This window comes from Perca flavescens, chromosome 15 (assembly GCF_004354835.1).
Source record: "Perca flavescens isolate YP-PL-M2 chromosome 15, PFLA_1.0, whole genome shotgun sequence".
In the NCBI taxonomy this organism is placed as follows: Eukaryota; Metazoa; Chordata; class Actinopteri; order Perciformes; family Percidae; genus Perca; species Perca flavescens.
Window position 1 is genome coordinate 585287 of NC_041345.1, and position 27500 is coordinate 612786.

The window sequence follows — 27500 nt, forward strand, 5'->3', positions numbered from 1 at the left end:
CAGGAGCAGCAGGAGCACCAGGAGCAGCAGCAGCAGGAGGAGGAGGAGCAGGAGGAGAGGCTGTGGCTACCATGGCGACGCCACCAACAGGAGGAGGAGGAGGAGGAGGAGGAGGAGAGGAAGACTGGGAGGAGAGGGACAGGGACACTACTCTCCGCCAACTAGACGCTGTGGAGGGAGAAGAGAGGGAGGGAGCTAGGCCGCCCCGAGCCATCGACAACCAGTACTCCTTCTTCTGATGGAGGGAGGAGAGGGAGGAGTGTGTGTGTGTGTGTGTGTGTGTGTGTGTGTGTGTGTGTGTGTGTGTGTGTGTGTGAGAGGACGAACGAATGTGAGATTGGATGAGGCATCATAGCCATTCATAACCAGTAATTTTATTTTGTTAGCAAGGTGGAGGAGGAGGAAAAGGAGGAGGTGATAAAGTACTAACACTAAAGGAGAGAGAGAGAGAGAGAGAGAGAGAGAGAGAAGACGAGTGGTGAGAGCAGCTTTACAACACCAGCTAGCGGTACATTTCTTTAATTCTTAGGTAGTCGGATGAGCTTTTGTTTTAGTGTTGCCGGTACGAGTCCCAGCCGGCTCGCTCTCTCCTCTCGGCGACCGGTCCTGATACCTCACCGTGGTCGGTCCTGCCGATCGGCCAAACCCAAAGCCCCAAAGCTTTACAACCTCGCTGGTACGGAGACCCCGTCACAGCTCGCTCCATCTAAACGCCCCTACGTCTCTACACAGGCTGCTCCATGTCAGGACCCCCACGGGGGTGAATATCGCGCCGATAATAACCCGGTATTAAAGGAACACGCCAACTTATTGGGACTTTATCTTATTCACTGTAACCCCCAGAGTTAGACTAGTCCATACATAGCCTTCTCATCTCTTATTGGGACTTTATCTTATTCACTGTAACCCCCAGAGTTAGACTAGTCCATACATACCCTTCTCATCTCAGTGCGTGCTGTAATGCTGTCTGACGGCTCCAGCATTAGCTTAGCTTAGCACAGATCCTGCAGGTGAATGGTTCCAACTAGCCTACTGCTCCCAATAAGTGACAAAATAACACCAACAAGCTAAACAAGATAAAGATAAAGTCCCAATAAGAGATGAGAAGGGTATGTATGGACTAGTCTAACTCTGGGGGTTACAGTGAATAAGATAAAGTCCCAATAAGAGATGAGAAGGGTATGTATGGACTAGTCTAACTCTGGGGGTTACAGTGAATAAGATAAAGTCCCAATAAGAGATGAGAAGGGTATGTATGGACTAGTCTAACTCTGGGGGTTACAGTGAATAAGATAAAGTCCCAATAAGAGATGAGAAGGGTATGTATGGACTAGTCTAACTCTGGGGGTTACAGTGAATAAGATAAAGTCCCAGTAAGTTGGCGTGTTCCTTTAAAGTGTTCTCAGTTCTGCTGCTTTCAGTATTCTGCTAAACTCAGACTGATGTCATGAAGTGGTGTATGTGTGACACGCCACTTCGTACGCCATTATTGGCGTGCTATCAAGACGCGTACTCTCTTTTTAGCGTGTTAATCAACGCCTTTTGGCCTCCATTGACTTCCATTACCTGAGATTGTGGTGAATTGACACCGTAGCGAGTGTTATGAAAGGGGGAGAATCTGCCTATCACCCAGGAGACCGGGGATCAGGTCCCATGTGGGTCATGTTTCCTAAACTCAACCGTAGTCTCGCGGTAACACGCCTCGTGGCTTTAGAAAGTGGGCGTGTACGTTTAAGTCATGATGTCATGTTGGCTAATACCAAACAAACTGCTCGTTGCATTTAATTCAGAACTAATGAAAGGAAATCATTCCCGACTTTCTTTCACTGAACAAACTGAACATTGAATTGAATATAAAAAAGCCAGCACTAAAACCAGAATGCTTTTTAAAGAGCAGTTTCCTGTCAGACCACACCGAGAGTATCCGAGTGGCTTTCCTGATGTGTTTATTGCACCGGTTGATATTGCGATGGCGATTAAAATAATAAAAACTCCTATGTTGTGCAGCCCTATTAATATATTAACGTCAATACCCGATTACGCTCATGTCTGATTGGAAGAGCTACAAGACCAAACCGACGTGTGTAATGTGAATTTTAAATAAATGGTTGAATGTATTATTATAATAATAATTATAATAATATTAACAATAATACTAACACTAATGTTGATTTAGACATGTTGTCATTTATCAAGAGAAAAACATTTGTTGGATCCAGGTTCTGAAATGTGAGAATTTGCTGCTTTTCTTTGTTTTATGTTTTTGTAAATTTAATATCTTTAGAGTTTTGTTCCAGATAAAACCATTTGAAGACTACACCTACAGCTCCGGGAACTTTTTGGACATTTTAAGATAAGATTGAAAACCTTTTATCGATCCCCAGAGGGGACACGGGCGTCCAAAATACAGATAAATAGAGAATAGGGTCAAATAAATACAAATGTTAGAGTTCTGTAACACAAACAAAAGTATAAATATAAACTATACATTAGCGTTTTGGGACCGAAATAGCGAGATAAAGTATCATCATGTGTGGCTCTTTAAATTGAACAATTGAGCAATTATTAAAATAGTGTAATAACAAAAATGTAATTAAATTGCAGCTGTACTGCCCACAAGACTGTAGGCAGACTAAAATGTTTAATGTTATTGGTATAAAAGTTTCCCAAAGAACATGTTTGCCACCACACAAGAAAACCTTAAATTGACAGATTTATGAATGGAGTTTGGTTGTAAAACCAAACAAATTGAGAACTGTATTTGGAGACAAAATTGTAAAGTAAAAAATGTATCAGTTATTAAAATTAGTAATATATTAATACTAGTGTAACCAGATTATGGACGGACTAAAATGTATAAAAAAAGGTATATTATTTGTATTTGTAAAAGTCCCCAAAGAACACATTAAATTGACAGATTTTTGAATGGAGTTTGGTCTAAAACTGAAACATGTATAAGGTAAAGCGACTTTGGGTGTGGTTTCTTCTGGCATTTGATAGACTTAACAATTTATCAATGAAAAAAAAATACATTCTTATTATTAGTAATATATAAAGATTAATGGAGCAGACTCAAATGTTTCTAAAAAAAGGGATATCATCTGTGTAAAAGTTTCTCAGAACACGTTTGCCAGGCAGCACTAAATTGACAGATTTTCTAATGGAGTTTGGTTGGACGTTCTCTCAGCACAACGCAGTGATGTAATGTTTTGGGTCTAAGTGGCACATGGCCTGCAGGGGGCAGGAGACCCTCTACCTCAGTCCCACTCAGCAGCACCACTCACTACATCCTCGCTCTCTCCTTTCTCTCCTTTCTCTCCTTTCTCTCTCTCTCTCTCTCTCTCTCTCTCTGTCTCTCTCTCTGTCTGTCTGTCTGTCTGTCTGTCTGTCTCTCTCTCTCTCTCTCTCTCTCTCTCTCTCTCTCTGTCTCTCTCTCTGTCTGTCTGTCTGTCTGTCTGTCTGTCTCTCTCTCTCTCTCTCTCTCTCTCTGTGTCTCTCTCTCTCTCTCTCTCTCTCTCTCTCTCTCTCTCTGTCTCTCTCTCTCTCTCTCTCTCTCTGTCTCTCTCTCTCTCTCTGTCTCTCTCTCTCTCTCTTTCTCTCTCTGTCTCTCTCTCTCTCTCTCCCTCTCTGTCTCTCTCTCTCTCTCGGTCTCTCTCTTTCTCTCTCTCTCTCTCTGTCTCTCTCTCTCTCTTCTCTCTCTCTCTCTCTCTCTCTCTCTCTGTCTCTCTCTCTCTGTCTCTCTCTCTCTTTCTCTCTCTCTCTCTCTCTCTCTCTCTCTCTGTCTGTCTGTCTGTCTGTCTGTCTGTCTGTCTGTCTGTCTGTCTGTCTGTCTGTCTGTCTGTCTGTCTGTCTCTCTTTCTGTCTCTCTTTCTGTCTGTCTGTCTGTCTGTCTCTCTCTCTCTCTCTCTCTTTCTCTCTGACATAAAACACAAGCTGAACTGGGAGAGAAATGATTGATAATAACAATAATTATTGATGGAAATAATAATGATGGTCACAATAATAAGTATTAATTTTATTTGTTTTATTTTGATTTTGTATGCTTTACTCCATGTAACACGTTCCGACTCCATCTTGTAATTGAAAAATGTGTTTGTGCCTATTTTTATTTTTGGGGATAAAAAGAAAATGATTGTCAAGGCTACGGTATGTTTCTCCTCCTCATCCTCCTTTCATCAAGGGTCAAAAATTAATCTACAATTAGCAGAAAATGTCAGTGAGAATACCTACTTTTTCTACTTGTGCCTTTCTGTGTCTGTGGTCTCTGTCATCAGCCTGCGTTCGTGTTGTCTTCATCGTTCAGTTTCGAGCTGCCCCCCCCCCCCCCCCCCTCAAGTCATTTCTTACCTTTTGTTTTTCGTTGCTCATGTATTCGTCTCTATGCACCTTTTCCCTCCCCTCTTAATCATCATGTCCCCTGTCCTTTCTCTCTGTTTCTAAACTCTTTGTGCCTTTCTCTCTCTTTTCTCTCTTTGCTGGGACCGTGTGTTGAGGGCGGGCAGCCCCCCTGTGGTTAGTTTCAGGTACTACATTGAATTTAATGATATAATATAAATATAGTGAAACAAGGTGGTTGGTGTGTGTGTGTGTGGTCCTTTTTTTATTTATTTTTTTTCTTCTCTGCTAACTTGACATGCTGTTTCTCTGTCATGTGAAGGGCTCATTGTGGAAAAGGATCTCAATCCCAAAATGTATAAAAAATAAAAGAGCCAATCCCAAAGTCACCGACTCACGGACTCTGGTGTTGAGTTCTCGTGAAATTCGTACGGGCTCAGGGTCGTCCCGATGTGGGATTTCGGGGGGCTCAGGGTTTGAGTACGCACTTACCGAGCCCTTTCTGTGAGGCTGCATCGATGCACACTTCACCAAAGGGAATTACCCAGAGTTCAAAGCGTTGTGACCAGGGTTCAAAATGAACTTTTTGGTCCAGCAGCCAGAGGGGTAGCGAATGTTCAAATTCTACCAACCACTCCACATATTACCATGTTGTTTTTGGGCTGGTGAGTGAAGTAAATGTACATTTTACCAGCATTGGGCTGGTAGATGGTGCTAGTTTTGAACCCTGGTTGTGACGTTTACCGCGGAGACCGAGAGGGACATCTGGACATTAAAAGGTAAACAACAGCCCCCCCCACGAACACGGGACAGACCGGCCTGGTGTCTCTGCTGGGCCTCGGCCGTGTGGAAAGCAACTAACTTAAAATGAAAATTCCCAAACCGGCAACATGTCAGCAACATATTTGTTATTAAACGTCGCCAAGGTAACGTGATTTGGTGAAGCGCTGTCCCGATCCTGTTTCTGCCTATCTGAGCCCACGTGGCCTCACACACTCAGCACCTGAGACCAGTGAAGTCTGGGAGTCTGTAGTCCTCAGGGCTCACTTTGGGATTGGGTCTCCTTCATGCAATGAGCCCTTCACACACACAGAGCACCAGCAGTGTCCAAAGAGCTCCTGTGGTTGACCAAACAGCGCTTCCACTCCTTCGTCTACGGGATATGCTATTAAATCACAAATAAATATTAATATAAATCAGCCGTCATTTAGATGCCTTTCCTATTTCCTTCAATGACTATTTAACAGATAAAAACAGTAGAATTCAAAATAGTTGGACCCCAGAAGAGAAATAATGAAATGTTTCAAAGCTCCTTTTAGACGATGTCCCCCTAGTGAATACTTTGAAGTTGGGATTTTTTATTTGTGTTCAGACTAGTCCGGGAAAACCGTGACCAACTTCTGGCAAATCTGAGATTAGCTCTGCAGGTCCGTCTGGCCGAGAGCCCATTCAAACCCATTTCCAATTTTTCAAATTGAGGCACCAATCACAACCATTAAGGAGGGCTCTACACCAATCACAACCATTGAGGAGGGCTCTACACCAATCACAACCGTTGAGGAGGGCTCTACACCAATCACAACCATTGAGGAGGGCTCTACACCAATCACAACCGTTGAGGAGGGCTCTACACCAATCACAACCGTTGAGGAGGGCTCTACACCAATCACAACCATTGAGGAGGGCTCTACACCAATCACAACCGTTGAGGAGGGCTCTACACCAATCACAACCGTTGAGGAGGGCTCTACACCAATCACAACCATTAAGGAGGGCTCTACACCAATCACAACCGGCGTGTAAACGATGAGAAACTGCCACCACACCCTAGTTCTCAAAGTAAAAGTCCTAATATCACCGCAGAAGTATTGCCAGCCAATCACCAGTGTATGAGTATCAGAAGTAGTGTTTAATTATGATGTGTTATTGTTTAAGTTTCAGAGTAGCTGTAGTTCGTCTGATATTTCACAGAATTTGGGAGATATTAACCGTAAAATGCCTCTTCACCAGTCACTGTAAATATAAAAGTCTGCAAAACTTCAACTACTAAACAACATTAGAAACATGTTTTTGCCCCAAAACTTCATTAAAAGAACATATAAATATGCAACGATTCAGACTAATACTTGTAATGGGAAAAATTACATTTAAGCATAATGCCTTATATTTTTATGTTTTATTTCTACTTTAATTCTCTCACATTATTGAAATACAGTTTATCTCAGTTTCTGCTTAAAGTGCTGAGTTGTCCAGTCTGGAACATTATGTGAGCTGTTTGTCTGAACCGATAAAGGTACAAGGTCTCCCTAAAACTATCTCCAGTTGTCCCATGACAGTTAAGATGTAACGGGGGGGTGAAAGTCATACAGGGAGGAGGAGGTGAGATGACTCCGAGATGTCTCTTGTATTTCTCTGATTGTCTTCACGTGTATCAGATGCCTGTCAAAATGTGTGTGTGTTGTCACTCTGAAGATGTTTATAAGTCTGGTGTTCTGTTCACTCATTGGAGGAACTGACTCCACACTGGGCTGAGGCCTTTTGTGAAATCATGTTGCTCCATATTTGCAAATATATATACGTTTTTAATAAAATACAAAAACCCAACTTGGTTTTAGTCTCAGTCTGTCTTATTTGTTTCAATTTACTAAACTCTGAAAAACTCTTCCCCCTGCTGCAAAGGAAACTTCCACAACATACTCTAAATCAAGCCAAGGACTCCTTAACTGAAAAGAGACGGATCGCGGCCCCCATTCTACATATATTGTATAACGGGTTCTCAACCTTTTGCAAGCTGGGCCCCCAAAAAACTGGTTCATTGCAGTCCCCCCCCTCCAATTTCTTGGCGAAATGTCTGATAAACGTAGCCTCAAACATCCTCGATTTCTGCACGATTGCGGTATTTTGTTTTGATTGCGTGAATCCCGCCTCACACAAATATGCCGACGCGAAAGGGAGGAGAATCGTCAAGGTGACGTCACAGAGTTGAGAGTATTCCTGCATCAGTTCTGCCCAGAATGACGAAAGAGGGCAGGAGGTCAGTGGCGTAACGAGCCAACACCGGGCCCTATGCAGGATTATCAAGGCGCCCCCACTACAGCACGTGATGACGGCGCAATGTCCCCGAGTAGGCTACCATGAATAGGACAGGACAGGATCGTAGAGACACAGCATATAAGAGATGGGATGACTGACAACATCAGGAGTAGCCTACACACACCACAACAACAACAACAACAACATAACACGGGTGAATGTCGACCATGACACATGAAAGAACAACCAGACCAGATCAGTCCCTCCACGATTTCACCGCCTTTTTGTGAGATTGTTGCGGCCCAAAATGCCTGATTTATCGGGAGCTTTTGTTAAAAATTGCAATAAAAGCTGTGGGGTCTTTTGTATGTGTGTTGCAATGAAGTTGCAGAAGACAGTGAAAGTTGTTTTATAGTTCTTTAAAAATAAAAAGGAAACTTGTTTTGGGGAGAATAATAATTATTACTATTAATGAATTACTCTGGCTGAGATTTCCTAGGGAACCTTACCAAAAAGGCTCAGGATGCTGCAAATGTTGGTATAGTGTATTGGGAGAGTGTCCGTGCCCCCCCAGGGGGGCGGGCCCCACTGGTTGAGAACCACCAGATTAATATGCAACTCAATTTTATATTGAGTTGCATATTAATCTGATCCTACAATAACTTTTAGGGCAGCCTGAAGCATTTATAGATACCTTTTTTGCATAGAATACAAAGCTATTCATATAGCCTAATACTTGTTGGCATGCTTTTATAAATCATGTTTTAATGTTAAACACACATGAACCTTTGGGATGAACTGTATGTGTGGATGGCTGACTTAGTGACTACATTACCTATAGGCCAGTAAGCCTATCATCAGTGGGGATCTATATTGGCTAATAATATGTTGGGATCATATTAAGACTTTTTAATTTTTGAAAAAAAAAAAAAAATGTCTATCCACTTCCAAATAAAGTGAAAATCCCCCAAAGATTATCTAAAAAAAATGTTTTATATGGAGGCCCTCCTGGATTGACTCTTGAAGATCCCTGCTCTAAATAATGATCCAGAGAAACAATATGACTTTAAATAAATCCATAAAAATGTTAATAACAAATAGATGTAATAATGGGATTTAATAAACTCCAATAATATGCAAATATTATAAGATACAGGACAAAATACATTATTTGTACAGTTTTGTTAAGTTTTTTATAAGTTTGAGAGACTTATTATATTCTTCTAATTCAGATATTACAGAAACATTGTACGCTGATTTATTATTTGGTAAAAAATACTATGTACAAACACTTGTTTTTTTGGCTCACTTAATGCCAAAAAAATCTCTTAATTTCTTTCTTTTTGGGCATTAAATTAAACAAATTAAAATATTTGCTTGTACTTGTTAGGGGGGTTAATACTTCATTTAATCAATCTGACATTTAAATTCATTAATATTATTTCGTAATGTCATTGCTAAACTAAAAATAAAATAATTTCCAAGCATCACTTTCTTTACGTGACCTTTATCAGGAAAATCCATCAGCTTAATGATTGACATGAAACCAAATCCAATGAGAAAACAGGTCAGATATGACTGACATTAATTGTATCCAATCAGGGTTCAGATTTAATCTGTAGGCGGGGTTTACGATTGGTGCGTTTGTTATAATATCGCGACGGAGACCGGTTGTTCTTGACTTACTGTTCCTATGCGGCAAAATGCCCACTTCGTGAGTACGTACATAACTGAAATGGTTATTTTGAATACAATTAGGTATTTGTGATTAATGTAAAATAGATTTGTTGATTTCTACCGCCTGGAAGCAGCCCGCCCGCCTGACTCGACACGTACAGCTGATGCCGGTTTGGGGCAAATCGAACGCACCCGTTGCTGTGTTTTGTTGTTTTTTCAGCGGCGTATCGTTTTTGGCCTGTCAAACCGAGTGACTTTACACTGCAACGACGACACTGGAATAACAGGGATGCTCATGACTAAAAAGTATAATTTAAATACTAAGACTTGCTCAGCTGTCAATTTCTAATGTGATGCCGACATCGTTTCTAGCGGTTCGTTCGTGTCTCTGTTGCCAAAATTCGACGTCTACGCTAAGCTAGCTTAACATTAGCTGACGTAGCTAGCTAGCCGGATTTTTACTATTCTGAACAACAACACTTAGCTTATCCTACTTTACATTTCATAGAAACAGTTTATGTTGTATTAGCTGGTTTAAGTCGTACCAAATCCTGCCATGTCAGTGTTTCGCGTGTGTGTTGTCTGTTTAAGGTTTATTGTTCTCTCTGAAGGAGCACTTGATACCTGTTAGCTGTTAGCTGCTAGCTGTTAGCTGTTAGCTGCTAGCTGACATTTATTTTCCCCTCCGCAGGACCAGGAGCACAATGAAACCGCCATCGCAGTCACCTCCTGTAAGCAGCTTAGTAAGTACCGCTACAGACAGCTCAGTGTGGTTATTTAAAACATTAACATGTTAATTATGATGTGTCACAGCTAGCTCATGTTCGCCGGGAATGATGTGAAATCAGAGGGATGTTTGTAGTCAGGGAGAATAACAACAATAATAATAATAATCCGCAGATTTCTCTGTAAACAGCTACAGCTGTTCTGATGTAAACAATGGGAAACTGCCACCACACCCTAGTTCTCAAAGTAAAAGTCCTAATATCACCGCAGAAGTATTGCCAGCCAATCATCAGTGTATGAGTATCATAAGTAGTGTTTAATTATGATGTGTTATGTTATTATGGTAATACTGATGCATTATTATGGATGGAATAATGATTTATTGTCTCAAAATAATGGTTTATTATATCAAATAATGAGTTCTAATCTCAAATAATGATTTAAAATCTAAAAATAATGAGTTATAATCTCAATTAATAAATTATAATCTCAACTAATGAGTTATAATCTTAAATTAATGAGTTATAATCTCAATTAATGAGTTATAATCTTAAATTAATGAGTTATAATCTCAATGAGTTATAATCTTAAATTAATGAGTTATAATCTCAATTAATGAGTTATAATCTCAAATAAAGTTTTTTAAAATCTCGAATTAATGAGTTATAATCTCAATGAGTTATAATCTCAATGAGTTATAATCTCAAATAATGATTTAAAATCTCAAAATTAATGAGGTATAATCTCAAAATAATGAGTTAATACGATATTATTGCGATTTTTAAAACATATTTGCAATATTCTGCGATGTATTTTTCCAACTTCAAATTTTTCCCAATTTCAGATTATCCCCAAAAGGGAAAAACAAGATAAACTTCTCTGTTTGTTCGTCTCACTTCAGTTTTATTACTGCAGAATGTGATTATCCATCAGAATCAGAAATACTTTAATAATCCCAGGGGGAAATTATTTTGGTCCAGCAGCCAAACGGACCAACACACACACACACACACACACACACACACACACACACACACACACACACACACACACACACACACACACACACATATATATACAGTGAGGAAAATAAGTATTTGAACACCCTGCTATTTTGCAAGTTCTCCAACTTAGAAATCATGGAGGGGTCTGAAATTGTCATCGTAGGTGCATGTCCACTGTGAGAGACATAATCTAAAAAAACAAATCCAGAAATCACAATGTATGATTTTTTAACTATTTATTTGTATGATACAGCTGCAAATAAGTATTTGAACACCTGTCTAGCAGCTGGAGTTCTGACCCTCAAAGACCTGTTAGTCTGCCTTTAAAATGTCCACCTCCACTCCATTTATTATCCTAAATTAGATGCACCTGTTTGAGGTCGTTAGCTGCATAAAGACACCTGTCCACCCCATACAATCAGTAAGAATCCAACTACTAACATGGCCAAGACCAAAGAGCTGTCCAAAGACACTAGAGACAAAATTGTAAGAAAGGTGAGAAATCAGCCCAGAACTACACGGGAGGAGCTGGTCAATGACCTGAAAAGAGCTGGGACCACCGTTTCCAAGGTTACTGTTGGTAATACACTGAGACATCATGGTTTGAAATCATGCGTGGCACGGCAGGTTCCCCTGCTTAAACCAGCACATGTCCAGGCCCGTCTTAAGTTTGCCAATGACCATTTGGATGATCCAGAGGAGTCATGGGAGAAAGTCATGTGGTCAGATGAGACCAAAATAGAACTTTTTGGTCATAATTCCACTAACCGTGTTTGGAGGAAGAAGAATGATGAGTACCATCCCAAGAACACCATCCCTACTGTGAAGCATGGGGGGGTAGCATCATGCTTTGGGGGTGTTTCTCTGCACATGGGACAGGGTGACTGCACTGTATTAAGGAGAGGATGACCGGGGCCATGTATTGAGAGATTCTGGGGAACAACCTCCTTCCCTCAGTTAGAGCATTGAAGATGGGTATAGGTTGGGTCTTCCAAAATGACAATAAGCCAAAGCACACAGCCAGGATAACCAAGGAGTGGCTCTGTAAGAAGCATATCAAGGTTCTGGCGTGGCCTAGCCAGTCTCCAGACCTAAACCCAATAGAGAATCTTTGGAGGGAGCTCAAACTCCGTGTTTCTCAGCGACAGCCCAGAAACCTGACTGATCTAGAGAAGGTCTGTGTGGAGGAGTGGGCCGAAATCCCTCCTGCAGTGTGTGCAAACCTGGTGAAAAACTACAGGAAACGTTTGACCTCTGTACTTGCAAACAAAGGCTACTGTACCAAATATTAACATTGATTTTCTCAGGTGTTCAAATACTTATTTGCAGCTGTATCATACAAATAAATAGTTACAAAATCATACATTGTGATTTCTGGATTTTTTTTATTTTAGATTATGTCTCTCACAGAGGACATGCACCTACGATGACAATTTCAGACCCCTCCATGATTTCTAAGTTGGAGAACTTGCAAAATAGTAGGGTGTTCAAATACTTATTTTCCTCACTGTATATAATAATAATCAATAGGTTATACACTAGATAAATGGTGTGGGAACATTATTAATATTTAAGACATGGCTGTTTTAAAGCCTAAAGTCTATAATTTTGTATAAAGAAAACTCCACAAAACAAAACTTTTATGTATGTATTTATATCAATTTATATGTCAGATGATAAATTAAAAGACCTTTGAAGGCCCGATTACTTAGAATACCTCAGAAACTAGACACTATAGCTTTAAAGGTGCCCTGCCACACAAACCATTTTTACTTTACATTTTTTGAATTACGTCAGGTCCGTATGTGTTTGTGTTCTGTGGTGAATGTGAAAATGAACTACTGCTACCTCCTCTGTCAGCTCTAAGCAGAGAAATCAGACCAATCACAAGAGCTGGTCAGTCTGACATCATACTGCCTGAGCTCATTACTATTCATGAGCTCGCCCAGTTGGGCTGGGTAAAGGATGCTGACAGCCAGGCTCTCATTGGCTAGCTGTTAGCCAATCAGATTCAAACAGCTTAGCTCGTTGAATATTAATGAGAACTGGCAGAAATCGAGCTGAGTCTTCCTGCAGGCTTTCTATACCACGCTAGAATGGCTTGAAACAAGGTAACCAAGGTTACAGAGTCCATGGTAGACCTTCAGACATCACCACAAAGTCAGGAAATATGTGTAGCAGGGCACCTTTAACAGAGGATGAAGAGTGAGTATTTTTGGGGGATAATGCAATATCTAAGCTTGTGGAATTTATTTTTCTTTTAAATGTATGCTATATCTCACATCTAATTGCAATAAATATACTCCGTTATGTAAAGATTAACATATGTCAAAACAGAGAGGAGGAGAAGCACTCTTTTATTTCCTTTTATTTGTTTTGCTGTGTCAACACAGTAATGTAAAAGTGTCCTATATACTGAATGGATGTGACTGATTATATTTCATGATTCTGAAATTGAAATAAAAAATATAAATATGTGGGGAAAAAAAAGAGAAATATTCGCAAATATATTGATATTTGATCGGTCTTTTCTGGGACGATGAACGTATGAATGCCACAGATTTGTATAAAACCTGCTCCCGTCCCGTCTGTGTCTGCAGGTGTTTGAAGGCGTCTACAACAATGCCCGAATGCTTCATTTCCTCACCGCGGTCGTGGTGAGTATACGCCGTAGTAAAAACTTGATTCTGTTATAAAGCCGAATAAATGTCCGAAGATACTGAAGCTTCCCTGGCTGCTGGTTTCAGGGCTCCACCTGCGATGTGAGGGTGAAAAATGGAGCATCCTATGAGGGAATCTTCAAGACTTTAAGCTCACAGGTAAAATCCTCTTCACACTTTCTCTGAATTAGAGCGGCAACTAACGATCGATTAATCTGCCGAAATGTCAGAAAATAGTGATACATGTCCAACCCAGTTTATATATATACACACACAGTACAGGCCAAAAGTGTGGACACACCTTCTCATTCAATGTGTTTCCTTTTTATTTTCATGACTATTTAAATTGTAGATTCTCACTGAAGGCATCAAAACTATGAATGAACACATATGGAATTATGTACTTAACAAAAAAGTGTGAAATAACTGAAAACATGTCTTATATTTTAGATTCTTCAAAGTAGTCACCCTTTGCTTTTTTATTAATAAGGGAAATAATTCCACTAATGAACCCTGACAAGGCACACCTGTGAAGGTAAAACCATTTCAGGTGACTACCTCATGAAGCTCATTGAGAGAACACCAAGGGTTTGCAGAGTTATCAAAAAAAGCAAAGGGGGGCTACTTTGAAGAATCTAAAATATAAGCACATTTTCAGTTATTTCACACTTTTTTGTTAAGTACATAATTCCATATGTGTTCATTCATAGTTTTGATGCCTTCAGTGAGAATCTACAATGCAAATAGTCATGAAAATAAAAAGGAAACGCATTGAATGAGAAGGTGAGTCCAAACCTTTGGCCTGTATTGTATATGATATTCAGTTTAATATGAAATAAAACAGAAAAGAGCAGGAAAGCTCCATAGTTGAGAGGCTCAAAACAGCATTTTCCGATATTTCTGCATGAAAAACTACTTTAAAATGAATCGATTATTAAAATAGTTGGCGATTTGTTTTTATATCCATCGATTAGTCAATTAATTGTTGCAGCTCTGCTCTGAATCCTTCACTTTTTGGCGGGGCTGCGTGCACAATAAATCTAGGTTTTATCGTCATCGTGATTTCAACCGGTGTAATAAACACATCGCCGAAGACAAGATTATTTGTGTTAGTTGTAAGAAAATATCAGCAGAAAACTGCACTTAAAAGTGTTTTTTCAGGTTTCTGCGGGCTCTTAAAAAGTCTTAAATTAAAGTGTTGTGTTCTAGGTCTTAAAGTGCTCATATTATGCTCATAGGGTAAAAATTAGGGCTGTCAAAATAATAAATGAAGCTGGGAAACTACAGCTTCGTGTTGCATTCGTAGTAGTTGTTAAATGTCCTTTTCCCATCTGGTGTTGTTTTTGTCGTTCAACAGCAATTTACTAGTGAAATAAGTTATTGTTATAGTTATTACATTATTATGAAATCATTTAAATTTAACCATATGGCCTTAGCAATAAACAAGCTGTTCTTTAATGTCAGCGATTGTTGTTTAGTACACTTCATTTTTTTTTAACTTTCTTAAAAAGTATAGCTTCAGGCACAGTTAATTATGCATGCGATTCATTTCGATTAATTAATCACATGTAAGTAATCGTGTTCGATTACATTTTTTAATCGATAGACAGCCCTAGTAAAAATCTTAACCTTTAGATATAATTACTGAGTTGATTACTTACATCAATACAGATGAAAGGTTTTTTGAAATATTTAATAAACTATATATATAAAAAAAGGTGGTATAACAGTTTTACTCCCCTTCTCCTTGGTGACACGCTCTCTTCCACTTCACCTGACAGCTCTTCTACAGAACACCGAGCTCGGAGATAACCGAGCTCAGCCCACAGCTTCACTCTCTCACAGCACATGCGATTGATAATCAGTATGCGTGAAATAAAAACACGACCCGTAATTTTCACCGTGTTAACTACGCTAACTTATGGTGCGTTCATTTTGTCGTGTATTCGCGACTAGTAGCTCGAGTGTGACGCCACATCCGTGTCGAAAAAACGAATAACCGCGGGGTTGTTGCGTTCTTTTTGTCACACGATACTACGAGTCGGAGAAAAGATGGATTTTTAGTAACATTTAGGATTCTGTTCACCCAGTTATTGACATATTACACAAATATATTTCACAGTTTGATACATGAAAATTAGGTTTTGATTAACGTTAACGTTAGGCTACTGCTCTGCTTTCTGCTCCAGACTCGGCTTAAAGCCATTGTTGTCATATAGCAACCGAGCATCTCTAGACAATTTCAGCTGCACAAGCTCCAAAATAACTAATCAGGTGATATTTAACTCCTAATAAGACTGTAGAGACATGTCTATAGGTAGTAGTATACAGCACTATGTTTAACTCCTAATAAGACTGTAGAGACATGTCTATAGGTAGTAGTATACAGCACTATGTTTAACTCCTAATAAGACTGTAGAGACATGTCTATAGGTAGTAGTATACAGCGCTATGTTTAACTCCTAATAAGACTGTAGAGACATGTCTATAGGTAGCAGTATACAGCACTATGTTTAACTCCTAATAAGACTGTAGAGACATGTCTATAGGTAGCAGTATACAGCACTATGTTTAACTCCTAATAAGACTGTAGAGACATGTCTATAGGTAGTAGTATACAGCACTATGTTTAACTCCTAATAAGACTGTAGAGACATGTCTATAGGTAGTAGTATACAGCACTATGTTTAACTCCTAATAAGACTGTAGAGACATGTCTATAGGTAGTAGTATACAGCACTATGTTTAACTCCTAATCAGACTGTAGAGACATGTCTATAGGTAGCAGTATACAGCACTATGTTTAACTCCTAATCAGACTGTAGAGACATGTCTATAGGTAGCAGTATACAGCACTATGTTTAACTCCTAATAACACTGTAGAGACATGTCTATAGGTAGCAGTATACAGCACTATGTTTAACTCCTAATAAGACTGTAGAGACATGTCTATAGGTAGCAGTATACAGCACTATGTTTAACTCCTAATAAGACTGTAGAGACATGTCTATAGGTAGTAGTATACAGCACTATGTTTAACTCCTAATAAGACTGTAGAGACATGTCTATAGGTAGTAGTATACAGCACTATGTTTAACTCCTAATAAGACTGTAGAGACATGTCTATAGGTAGCAGTATACAGCACTATGTTTAACTCCTAATCAGACTGTAGAGACATGTCTATAGGTAGCAGTATACAGCACTATGTTTAACTCCTAATAAGACTGTAGAGACATGTCTATAGGTAGTAGTATACAGCACTATGTTTAACTCCTAATAAGACTGTAGAGACATGTCTATAGGTAGCAGTATACAGCACTATGTTTAACTCCTAATAAGACTGTAGAGACATGTCTATAGGTAGCAGTATACAGCACTATGTTTAACTCCTAATAAGACTGTAGAGACATGTCTATAGGTAGCAGTATACAGCACTATGTTTAACTCCTAATAAGACTGTAGAGACATGTCTATAGGTAGCAGTATACAGCACTATGTTTAACTCCTAATAAGACTGTAGAGACATGTCTATAGGTAGCAGTATACAGCACTATGTTTAACTCCTAATAAGACTGTAGAGACATGTCTATAGGTAGCAGTATACAGCACTATGTTTAACTCCTAATAAGACTGTAGAGACATGTCTATAGGTAGTAGTATACAGCACTATGTTTAACTCCTAATAAGACTGTAGAGACATGTCTATAGGTAGCAGTATACAGCACTATGTTTAACTCCTAATAAGACTGTAGAGACATGTCTATAGGTAGCAGTATACAGCACTATGTGTACGACTTCTTCATTTGGTTACAACAAAGACAAAAGGGCTTAAAATTGTAGAAAACCAAATGTTTACTACGTGTGATGCAGGACGTAGCCATCTTTGAAAGTGAACTCGGGGTCCTCTGAGTTCAGACGACTTGACGAGTTGTATATATACGACCTCGGGGGGGCTCTTTTTGCTACTTCCGGTTCGTAACTCCAGAAATCGACTCTTAAATAGACTTCGGTGGACAAAAAGAACGCACCATAACCGTGTGTTGGGAAGCGCGTGTAGTGATTAAAACAACCAGACGACAGCTGCAGCGGGACGGGGAGAATCACGGCATGAGAGGTGATGATAGTTCAGTCACTTCGTTGAAACAAGAGAAGAAAGCCTCACTGATGTGAAGAACAGGACAGAGATGCATATAGAAATGCTCTCCGCTCCGGTCGGTCCATCGCCCCGGTCGGTCCATCGCCCCGGTCTCTGCATGCCCCAGCCGGCCGCACATTTGGTGAAAAACTCTGACGCTCACGCAGCGGTGAAATGGCGACTTATCCCTTTTTAAATAATAAGAAGAAGAATAAACGACAGCAAATGCTCTCTCCGTTGTGATTGGTGGTATGTTGACAACTCGCCGTTACCTTGTTTTCCTGTGACTGTGTTGATGCGACATTACAGCCACTCAAACAGGACAGAGTAGGCTAACTGGTGGATTTTTTATTTGTTTTTGAAGACTTATTTAAGGCGGTAGGCGCGTGTTGTTAAGGCGGGCCGCCTAAACTGGAAGCTAACCTGACTCCACCAGATGGATCGCTTCGCATTAGCTCGGCATATCCATTTGGGAACTTTCCGTTAGAAAACTTTTGGGAAGGGGCAAAAATCCTGGTTATCTGATTGCAGGGTTTCCGCGGGTCATTAAAAAGCATGAAAAGTAATTAAATAGATTTTGTGAAAATTCAGGCCTGAACTGGCATGAAAAAGCATGAACTTCGATGTTCAAAGGCATTAAAAATGATGTAAAGTTGATGGAATAAAAACAGTTTTTCCAGATTTATTTTGATTATATAAACATCTAAATCTAATTTTGATCGGAAGTATAGTGTAATGGTTGACAGGCGGAACCTTTTAATTGGCTGTTTTTTACGGGTGGTGCACGAAGTCGCGACACCGGATGCTAGTAATGCGGTGTGCGGTGAGTGGGAGTCTACGCTCTACGGTGTGACTGAGTGTACGCTGTGGCGAGGGAACGGAGGGAATATCAAATGACGGAAAAATGGGAAAATGCAAGTTTGAGCAGAAGTGGTTGGAGGATGAACTATTCAGAACCTGGTTAAAGCCCGTCGAAGGTAAACCCGGAGAGGCATTTTGCGCCGTGAGCAAAAAAAAACTTCAAACTTTGCACAATGGGCGTAAATGTGGTGAAATCACACATGGAGTCCGAGAGTCACAAGTCGGCGCTTAAAGGAACACGCCGACTTATTGGGACTTTATCTTATTCACTGTAACCCCCAGAGTTAGACTAGTCCATACATACCCTTCTCATCTCTTATTGGGACTTTATCTTATTCACTGTAACCCCCAGAGTTAGACTAGTCCATACATACCCTTCTCATCTCTTACTTTATCTTATTCACTGTAACCCCCAGAGTTAGACTAGTCCATACATACCCTTCTCATCTCTTACTTTATCTTATTCACTGTAACCCCCAGAGTTAGACTAGTCCATACATACCCTTCTCATCTCTTACTTTATCTTATTCACCGTAACCCCCAGAGTTAGACTAGTCCATACATACCCTTCTCATCTCTTATTGGGACTTTATCTTATTCACTGTAACCCCCAGAGTTAGACTAGTCCATACATACCCTTCTCATCTCTTATTGGGACTTTATCTTATTCACTGTAACCCCCAGAGTTAGACTAGTCATACATACCCTTCTCATCTCTTATTGGGACTTTATCTTATTCACTGTAACCCCAGAGTTAGAGTTAGACTAGTCTTATTCATAACCCCCATCCACCCTTCTCATCTCTTATTGGGACTTTATCTTATTCACTGTAACCCCCAGAGTTAGACTAGTCCATACATAGCCTTCTCATCTCCGTGCGTGCTGTAACGCTGTCTGACGGCTCCAGCATTAGCTTAGCTTAGCACAGATCCTGCAGGTAACTGGTTCCAACTAGCCGACTGCTCCCAATTGTGACAAAAGTGACAAAATAACGCCAACATGTTCCTATTTACATGTTGAGATTTGTAGAATTTGTAGATTTGTGTACAAAAAACAACGTAACATGATTCGTAGTCTCATGTTACCTTGTTTTTTGTACACGCTGTGACTCTACAAATCACAACATGTAAATAGGAACATGTTGGAGTTATTTTGTCACTTATTGGGAGCAGTAGGCTAGTTGGAACCAGTTACCTGCAGGATCTGTGCTAGGGCAAGCAATGCTGGGCCAGACATCAGCACCACGGAGATGAGAAGGCTATGTATGGACTAGTCTAACTCTGGGGGTTACAGTGAATAAGATAAAGTCCCAATAAGAGATGAGAAGGGTATGTATGGACTAGTCTAACTCTGGGGGTTACAGTGAATAAGATAAAGTCCCAGTAAGAGATGAGAAGGCTATGTATGGACTAGTCTAACTCTGGGGGTTACTGTGAATAAGATAAAGTCCCAATAAGAGATGAGAAGGGTATGTATGGACTAGTCTAACTCTGGGGGTTACAGTGAATAAGATAAAGTCCCAATAAGAGATGAGAAGGGTATGTATGGACTAGTCTAACTCTGGGGGTTACAGTGAATAAGATAAAGTCCCAATAAGAGATGAGAAGGGTATGTATGGACTAGTCTAACTCTGGGGGTTACGGTGAATAAGATAAAGTCCCAATAAGTCGGCGTGTTCCTTTTAAAGGCAGGCAGCAGTTAACCGTTTCAAATTTTTTTGCCGGGACCAGCAACGCAACTTCTGCTGTTGAGACAGAGTTGGAGCAGAAAGGAACTAAGACATATGCACTAATGGTTCCCCGTGGGTGGATTTTCCTCACCTGGGGCCTCATGTATAAACGTTGCGTACGCTGGTTTTCACCGACACTTTGTGATGTATAAAAAATGAACTTGACGTGAGAATGAAAGTCTTTGGCTCTGTAACATGGCGACAATCACTAAACCTTACAAAATAAAGTTTCCACTATAGTTACTGGCATACGTCTGTAACTTTGTCTATGAAAAAACATAATTATATCCGCTGATACTCCATAAAAGTTTGATCATTTATGTGGAAAATGTTTCACATCTTTCACACAACTGTTTAATTAGCAGGTTACGTAATCTCTGTTAAACATGAAGACAGAAAATGATTGATAAATCCACTTAGAAAATACTTTCAGTCATCCTCTGTATTTCCCATAGATGAAATATCTTACTCGCGGAAAATTACACGAAAAATGCAGTAGTGTCTAAAGTCTTTAGTTGCTGAGGCTCAGACATCCAAGTCACACAGGATCCATCTCCCCAGGAACAAACGCTGTGTCGGGGGGACTAACTCATGTGACTCGTCATTAATCCCGTGGATGATTTGTAGGCTATAAAGTGAACAAGGTGTACCCGGTCCACCAAACAATGGGCCGTCTTGACTGTCTGACTCCAACAACATTGTTTCATTGCCAATGAGGCCTACATGACGAGTGCTTAGCCTGCTTATCAGCCATTCATCATTAAAGCTTTTCCACGTCAACTTCTCCCTTCAGCCTCTTTGACAGTGACATGTTTACCTGACAACAGCCTTTCTTTCTGCAAGCATTTTCCACCAATCAGGATGCTGCATACTACAATAATGTTTCCATAATCACAGACTTTAACCATCACTCCTCCGTGAACTGCCTCCTAGTCTGAGATCTTTTTCTAGTTAAAAGAGCCAGTTATCATTATTGGAGTTTCCATGTTTTTAGGAGTTTGCTCACACTAATACATGTTATAAAAATAGTAGCATTAATTCAGTAAAAAAGTGAAAATTTCGAACAAGAATAGGCGTATTAGGTATAAATTCATTTTATTTTCTTTATTTGAAAGTCCGGCTGCCAGAGTGCTTAGAAAAATCAGTCAGAGACATATAATGTGTAAATGTAGTTGATGGTCCCTGCTGTAGACTCTGTCCAGTCAGAGACATATATTGTGTAAATGTAGTTGATGATCTCTGCTGTAGACTCTGTCCTCAGAGACTGTTGTGTAAATGTAGTTGATGGTCTGCTGTAGACATATATTCAGAGACATATATTGTGTAAATGTAGTTGATGATCTCTGCTGTAGACTCTGTCCAGTCAGAGACATATATTGTGTAAATGTAGTTGATGGTCCCTGCTGTAGACTCTCTGTCCAGTCAGAGACATATAATGTGTAAATGTAGTTGATGGTCCCTGCTGTAGACTCTGTCCAGTCAGAGACATATATTGTGTAAATGTAGTTGATGATCTCTGCTGTAGACTCTGTCCAGTCAGAGACATATATTGTGTAAATGTAGTTGATGGTCCCTGCTGTAGACTCTGTCCAGTCAGAGACATATATTGTGTAATTGATGTTTTCAGTTCAATTAATTAAATCCAAGTAAATGTAACACTCACAAGATGTCACCAAAATCACTCTTTAAATCTTTCAGAAAATGATGTAAGTGTATCGAAATTTATCGAATTGTTGGCTGAATATCGTGAGATATATATATATATATATATATATATATATATATATATATATATATATATATATATATATATATATATATATATATATAATCGTATCGTGAGCTGTGTATCGTGAGATTAGTGTATCGCTACAGCCCTAATTGTGAAATGCTTACAATTTGTGTGTTAAAGTATCTGCTGTTGGACATGGGCATGAAATTAGTTTAAAGTGGCATGAAAAAGCATGAAATGAGATTTGCTGATACCTGCAGAAACCCTGGATTGGATAATCCATCTGTCTATCACCACCTATAGTTGGTGATAGACGGGCCAAATCAACCAATCAGATCAACGAAGCGTTTGAAAATACAACCACAAGCCAGGCTACCCCTGCTGCTGCTGCAGGCCAAGCATAGCTCGTTAGCTCAGCAAGCTAGCAACATGTCGGTGAAGGAAATTTGACGTCTGTGTAACGAGAATTTAGGAATTAAAGAATAAAAGGCCCCATTTCAGGTTCCCGGACCATATTCCAAAAGAAGGATCCAAGAGGAAAAAGCATTAGCGAGCGGCTAACAGAATTAGGGCTACCGCTGTCTGGAAATCCTGGTTAGCTGATTGGATAAACCATCTGTCTATCACCACCTAAACCCGCCTCAAAACCAACTCTGATTGGTCAGTCGTTTGGCAAACGGCTCCAAATCTTCTCTATCTCAAGATGCCAGACTGATCTGGGAGGAGAACTGGAGCTCGCCAGATCAGGACGGGCTCACCAGGCTAGTGGGAAACGCTGTGATCTGAAAAGTTTGATGATTTATCAGTGTGTGCTCTTGTGTCTTTCATCAGTGCGAGCTGGCTGTGGATGCTGTCCATAAGAGTGATGGAGATGGAGGAGGAGGAGGAGGAGGAGGAGGAGGAGGAGGAGGAAGCCAGTCCTCTCCTCCTAAGATTGAAGACATCACTGACACCATGATCTTCAGCCCCGCTGACCTGGTGACCATGACCTGCCGCGATGTGGACTTAACCTTCGCTGTCAGAGGTAAACACTCCCCGGGAAAGAGACGATCTGAATCTGTGAAGCTGCTGAAGGACCTTCATCACAGCAGACATGTTGACATGTTGTCCTAGCAGGAAGAGACCTTAACGATGGCTCAGTTCCATTAAGTGTCCCAGGAAGATATTTCAGTGAGTCAGCATGAACAATACCAGGGTCTCTCCTAAGTGGAATGCAGCCATCATTAATGGTTTAATACCAGGGTCTCTCCTAAGTGGAATGCAGCCATCATTAATGGTTTAATACCAGGGTCTCTCCTAAGTGGAATGCAGCCATCATTAATGGTTTAATACCAGGGTCTCTCCTAAGTGGAATGCAGCCATCAGTAATGGTTTAATACCAGGGTCTCTCCTAAGTGGAATGCAGCCATCATTAATGGTTTAATACCAGGACCTCTCCTAAGTGGAATGCAGCCATCAGTAATGGTTTAATACCAGGACCTCTCCTAAGTGGAATGCAGCCATCAGTAATGGTTTAATACCAGGGTCTCTCCTAAGTGGAATGCAGCCATCAGTAATGGTTTAATACCAGGGTCTCTCCTAAGTGGAATGCAGCCATCAGTAATGGTTTAATACCAGGGTCTCTCCTAAGTGGAATGCAGCCATCAGTAATGGTTTAATACCAGGACCTCTCCTAAGTGGAATGCAGCCATCATTAATGGTTTAATACGAGGACCTCTCCTAAGTGGAATGCAGCCATCAGTAATGGTTTAATACCAGGACCTCTCCTAAGTGGAATGCAGCCATCATTAATGGTTTTAATACCAGTGGGCCATCAGTAATGGTTTTTCTCTCCTAAGTGGAATGCAGCCATCATTAATGGTTTAATACCAGGGTCTCTCCTAAGTGGAATGCAGCCATCATTAATGGTTTAATACCAGGACCTCTCCTAAGTGGAATGCAGCCATCAGTAATGGTTTAATACCAGGGTCTCTCCTAAGTGGAATGCAGCCATCAGTAATGGTTTAATACCAGGGTCTCTCCTAAGTGGAATGCAGCCATCAGTAATGGTTTAATACCAGGGTCTCTCCTAAGTGGAATGCAGCCATCAGTAATGGTTTAATACCAGGACCTCTCCTAAGTGGAATGCAGCCATCATTAATGGTTTAATACCAGGACCTCTCCTAAGTGGAATGCAGCCATCATTAATGGTTTTTCCTAAGTGGAATAGCCATCATTAATGGTTTAATACCAGGGTCTCTCCTAAGTGGAATGCAGCCATCATTAATGGTTTAATACCAGGGTCTCTCCTAAGTGGAATGCAGCCATCATTAATGGTTTAATACCAGGACCTCTCCTAAGTGGAATGCAGCCATCATTAATGGTTTAATACCAGGACCTCTCCTAAGTGGAATGCAGCCATCAGTAATGGTTTAATACCAGGGTCTCTCCTAAGTGGAATGCAGCCATCAGTAATGGTTTAATACCAGGACCTCTCCTAAGTGGAATGCAGCCATCAGTAATGGTTTAATACCAGGGTCTCTCCTAAGTGGAATGCAGCCATCATTAATGGTTTAATACCAGGACCTCTCCTAAGTGGAATGCAGCCATCAGTAATGGTTTAATACCAGGGTCTCTCCTAAGTGGAATGCAGCCATCATTAATGGTTTAATACCAGGGTCTCTCCTAAGTGGAATGCAGCCATCATTAATGGTTTAATACCAGGGTCTCTCCTAAGTGGAATGCAGCCATCAGTAATGGTTTAATACCAGGGTCTCTCCTAAGTGGAATGCAGCCATCATTAATGGTTTAATACCAGGGTCTCTCCTAAGTGGAATGCAGCCATCATTAATGGTTTAATACCAGGACCTCTCCTAAGTGGAATGCAGCCATCAGTAATGGTTTAATACCAGGACCTCTCCTAAGTGGAATGCAGCCATCAGTAATGGTTTAATACCAGGGTCTCTCCTAAGTGGAATGCAGCCATCATTAATGGTTTAATACCAGGGTCTCTCCTAAGTGGAATGCAGCCATCATTAATGGTTTAATACCAGGGTCTCTCCTAAGTGGAATGCAGCCATCATTAATGGTTTAATACCAGGACCTCTCCTAAGTGGAATGCAGCCATCATTAATGGTTTAATACCAGGGTCTCTCCTAAGTGGAATGCAGCCATCATTAATGGTTTAATACCAGGGTCTCTCCTAAGTGGAATGCAGCCATCAGTAATGGTTTAATACCAGGGTCTCTCCTAAGTGGAATGCAGCCATCAGTAATGGTTTAATACCAGGGTCTCTCCTAAGTGGAATGCAGCCATCATTAATGGTTTAATACCAGGACCTCTCCTAAGTGGAATGCAGCCATCAGTAATGGTTTAATACCAGGACCTCTCCTAAGTGGAATGCAGCCATCAGTAATGGTTTAATACCAGGGTCTCTCCTAAGTGGAATGCAGCCATCATTAATGGTTTAATACCAGGACCTCTCCTAAGTGGAATGCAGCCATCAGTAATGGTTTAATACCAGGGTCTCTCCTAAGTGGAATGCAGCCATCATTAATGGTTTAATACCAGGACCTCTCCTAAGTGGAATGCAGCCATCAGTAATGGTTTAATACCAGGACCTCTCCTAAGTGGAATGCAGCCATCATTAATGGTTTAATACCAGGGTCTCTCCTAAGTGGAATGCAGCCATCAGTAATGGTTTAATACCAGGACCTCTCCTAAGTGGAATGCAGCCATCAGTAATGGTTTAATACCAGGGTCTCTCCTAAGTGGAATGCAGCCATCATTAATGGTTTAATACCAGGGTCTCTCCTAAGTGGAATGCAGCCATCAGTAATGGTTTAATACCAGGACCTCTCCTAAGTGGAATGCAGCCATCATTAATGGTTTAATACCAGGGTCTCTCCTAAGTGGAATGCAGCCATCAGTAATGGTTTAATACCAGGACCTCTCCTAAGTGGAATGCAGCCATCATTAATGGTTTAATACCAGGGTCTCTCCTAAGTGGAATGCAGCCATCATTAATGGTTTAATACCAGGGTCTCTCCTAAGTGGAATGCAGCCATCAGTAATGGTTTAATACCAGGACCTCTCCTAAGTGGAATGCAGCCATTATTAATGGTTTAATACCAGGGTCTCTCCTAAGTGGAATGCAGCCATCATTAATGGTTTAATACCAGGACCTCTCCTAAGTGGAATGCAGCCATCAGTAATGGTTTAATACCAGGGTCTCTCCTAAGTGGAATGCAGCCATCATTAATGGTTTAATACCAGGGTCTCTCCTAAGTGGAATGCAGCCATCAGTAATGGTTTAATACCAGGGTCTCTCCTAAGTGGAATGCAGCCATCAGTAATGGTTTAATACCAGGACCTCTCCTAAGTGGAATGCAGCCATCAGTAATGGTTTAATACCAGGACCTCTCCTAAGTGGAATGCAGCCATCAGTAATGGTTTAATACCAGGACCTCTCCTAAGTGGAATGCAGCCATCAGTAATGGTTTAATACCAGGACCTCTCCTAAGTGGAATGCAGCCATCAGTAATGGTTTAATACCAGGGTCTCTCCTAAGTGGAATGCAGCCATCATTAATGGTTTAATACCAGGGTCTCTCCTAAGTGGAATGCAGCCATCATTAATGGTTTAATACCAGGGTCTCTCCTAAGTGGAATGCAGCCATCATTAATGGTTTAATACCAGGGTCTCTCCTAAGTGGAATGCAGCCATCATTAATGGTTTAATACCAGGGTCTCTCCTAAGTGGAATGCAGCCATCAGTAATGGTTTAATACCAGGACCTCTCCTAAGTGGAATGCAGCCATCAGTAATGGTTTAATACCAGGGTCTCTCCTAAGTGGAATGCAGCCATCAGTAATGGTTTAATACCAGGGTCTCTCCTAAGTGGAATGCAGCCATCATTAATGGTTTAATACCAGGGTCTCTCCTAAGTGGAATGCAGCCCTCATTAATGGTTTAATACCAGGGTCTCTCCTAAGTGGAATGCAGCCATCAGTAATGGTTTAATACCAGGGTCTCTCCTAAGTGGAATGCAGCCATCATTAATGGTTTAATACCAGGGTCTCTCCTAAGTGGAATGCAGCCATCAGTAATGGTTTAATACCAGGACCTCTCCTAAGTGGAATGCAGCCATCAGTAATGGTTTAATACCAGGGTCTCTCCTAAGTGGAATGCAGCCATCATTAATGGTTTAATACCAGGGTCTCTCCTAAGTGGAATGCAGCCATCATTAATGGTTTAATACCAGGGTCTCTCCTAAGTGGAATGCAGCCATCATTAATGGTTTAATACCAGGACCTCTCCTAAGTGGAATGCAGCCATCATTAATGGTTTAATACCAGGGACCTCTCCTAAGTGGAATGCAGCCATCATTAATGGTTTAATACCAGGGTCTCTCCTAAGTGGAATGCAGCCATCATTAATGGTTTAATACCAGGGTCTCTCCTAAGTGGAATGCAGCCATCAGTAATGGTTTAATACCAGGGTCTCTCCTAAGTGGAATACAGCCATCATTAATGGTTTAATACCAGGACCTCTCCTAAGTGGAATGCAGCCATCATTAATGGTTTAATACCAGGACCTCTCCTAAGTGGAATGCAGCCATCAGTAATGG

The 27500-nt window shown here is 40.7% G+C and overlaps 2 protein-coding genes across 2 annotated transcripts in view; both read left to right on the forward strand.

The window, feature by feature from the left end:
* The window catches only part of sh2b1 (SH2B adaptor protein 1), a 36564-nt gene extending 35719 nt beyond the window's left edge, over positions 1–845 (forward strand). Inside the window, 1 exon segment of the mRNA XM_028600551.1 lies at positions 1–845. This exon segment is cut by the window's left edge and continues 126 nt beyond it. Coding sequence (XP_028456352.1) covers positions 1–239 — 239 coding nt within the window. The 3' untranslated portion in view covers positions 240–845.
* An 8332-nt stretch (positions 846–9177) lies between these two features.
* The window catches only part of LOC114569258 (ataxin-2-like protein), a 22075-nt gene continuing 3752 nt past the window's right edge, over positions 9178–27500 (forward strand). Inside the window, exons 1-5 of the mRNA XM_028599073.1 lie at positions 9178–9351; positions 9737–9788; positions 13376–13432; positions 13523–13594; positions 22725–22917. Of these exons, the coding sequence (XP_028454874.1) occupies positions 9335–9351; positions 9737–9788; positions 13376–13432; positions 13523–13594; positions 22725–22917 (391 nt within the window). The 5' untranslated portion in view covers positions 9178–9334. The remainder of the gene's footprint in view (positions 9352–9736; positions 9789–13375; positions 13433–13522; positions 13595–22724; positions 22918–27500) is intronic.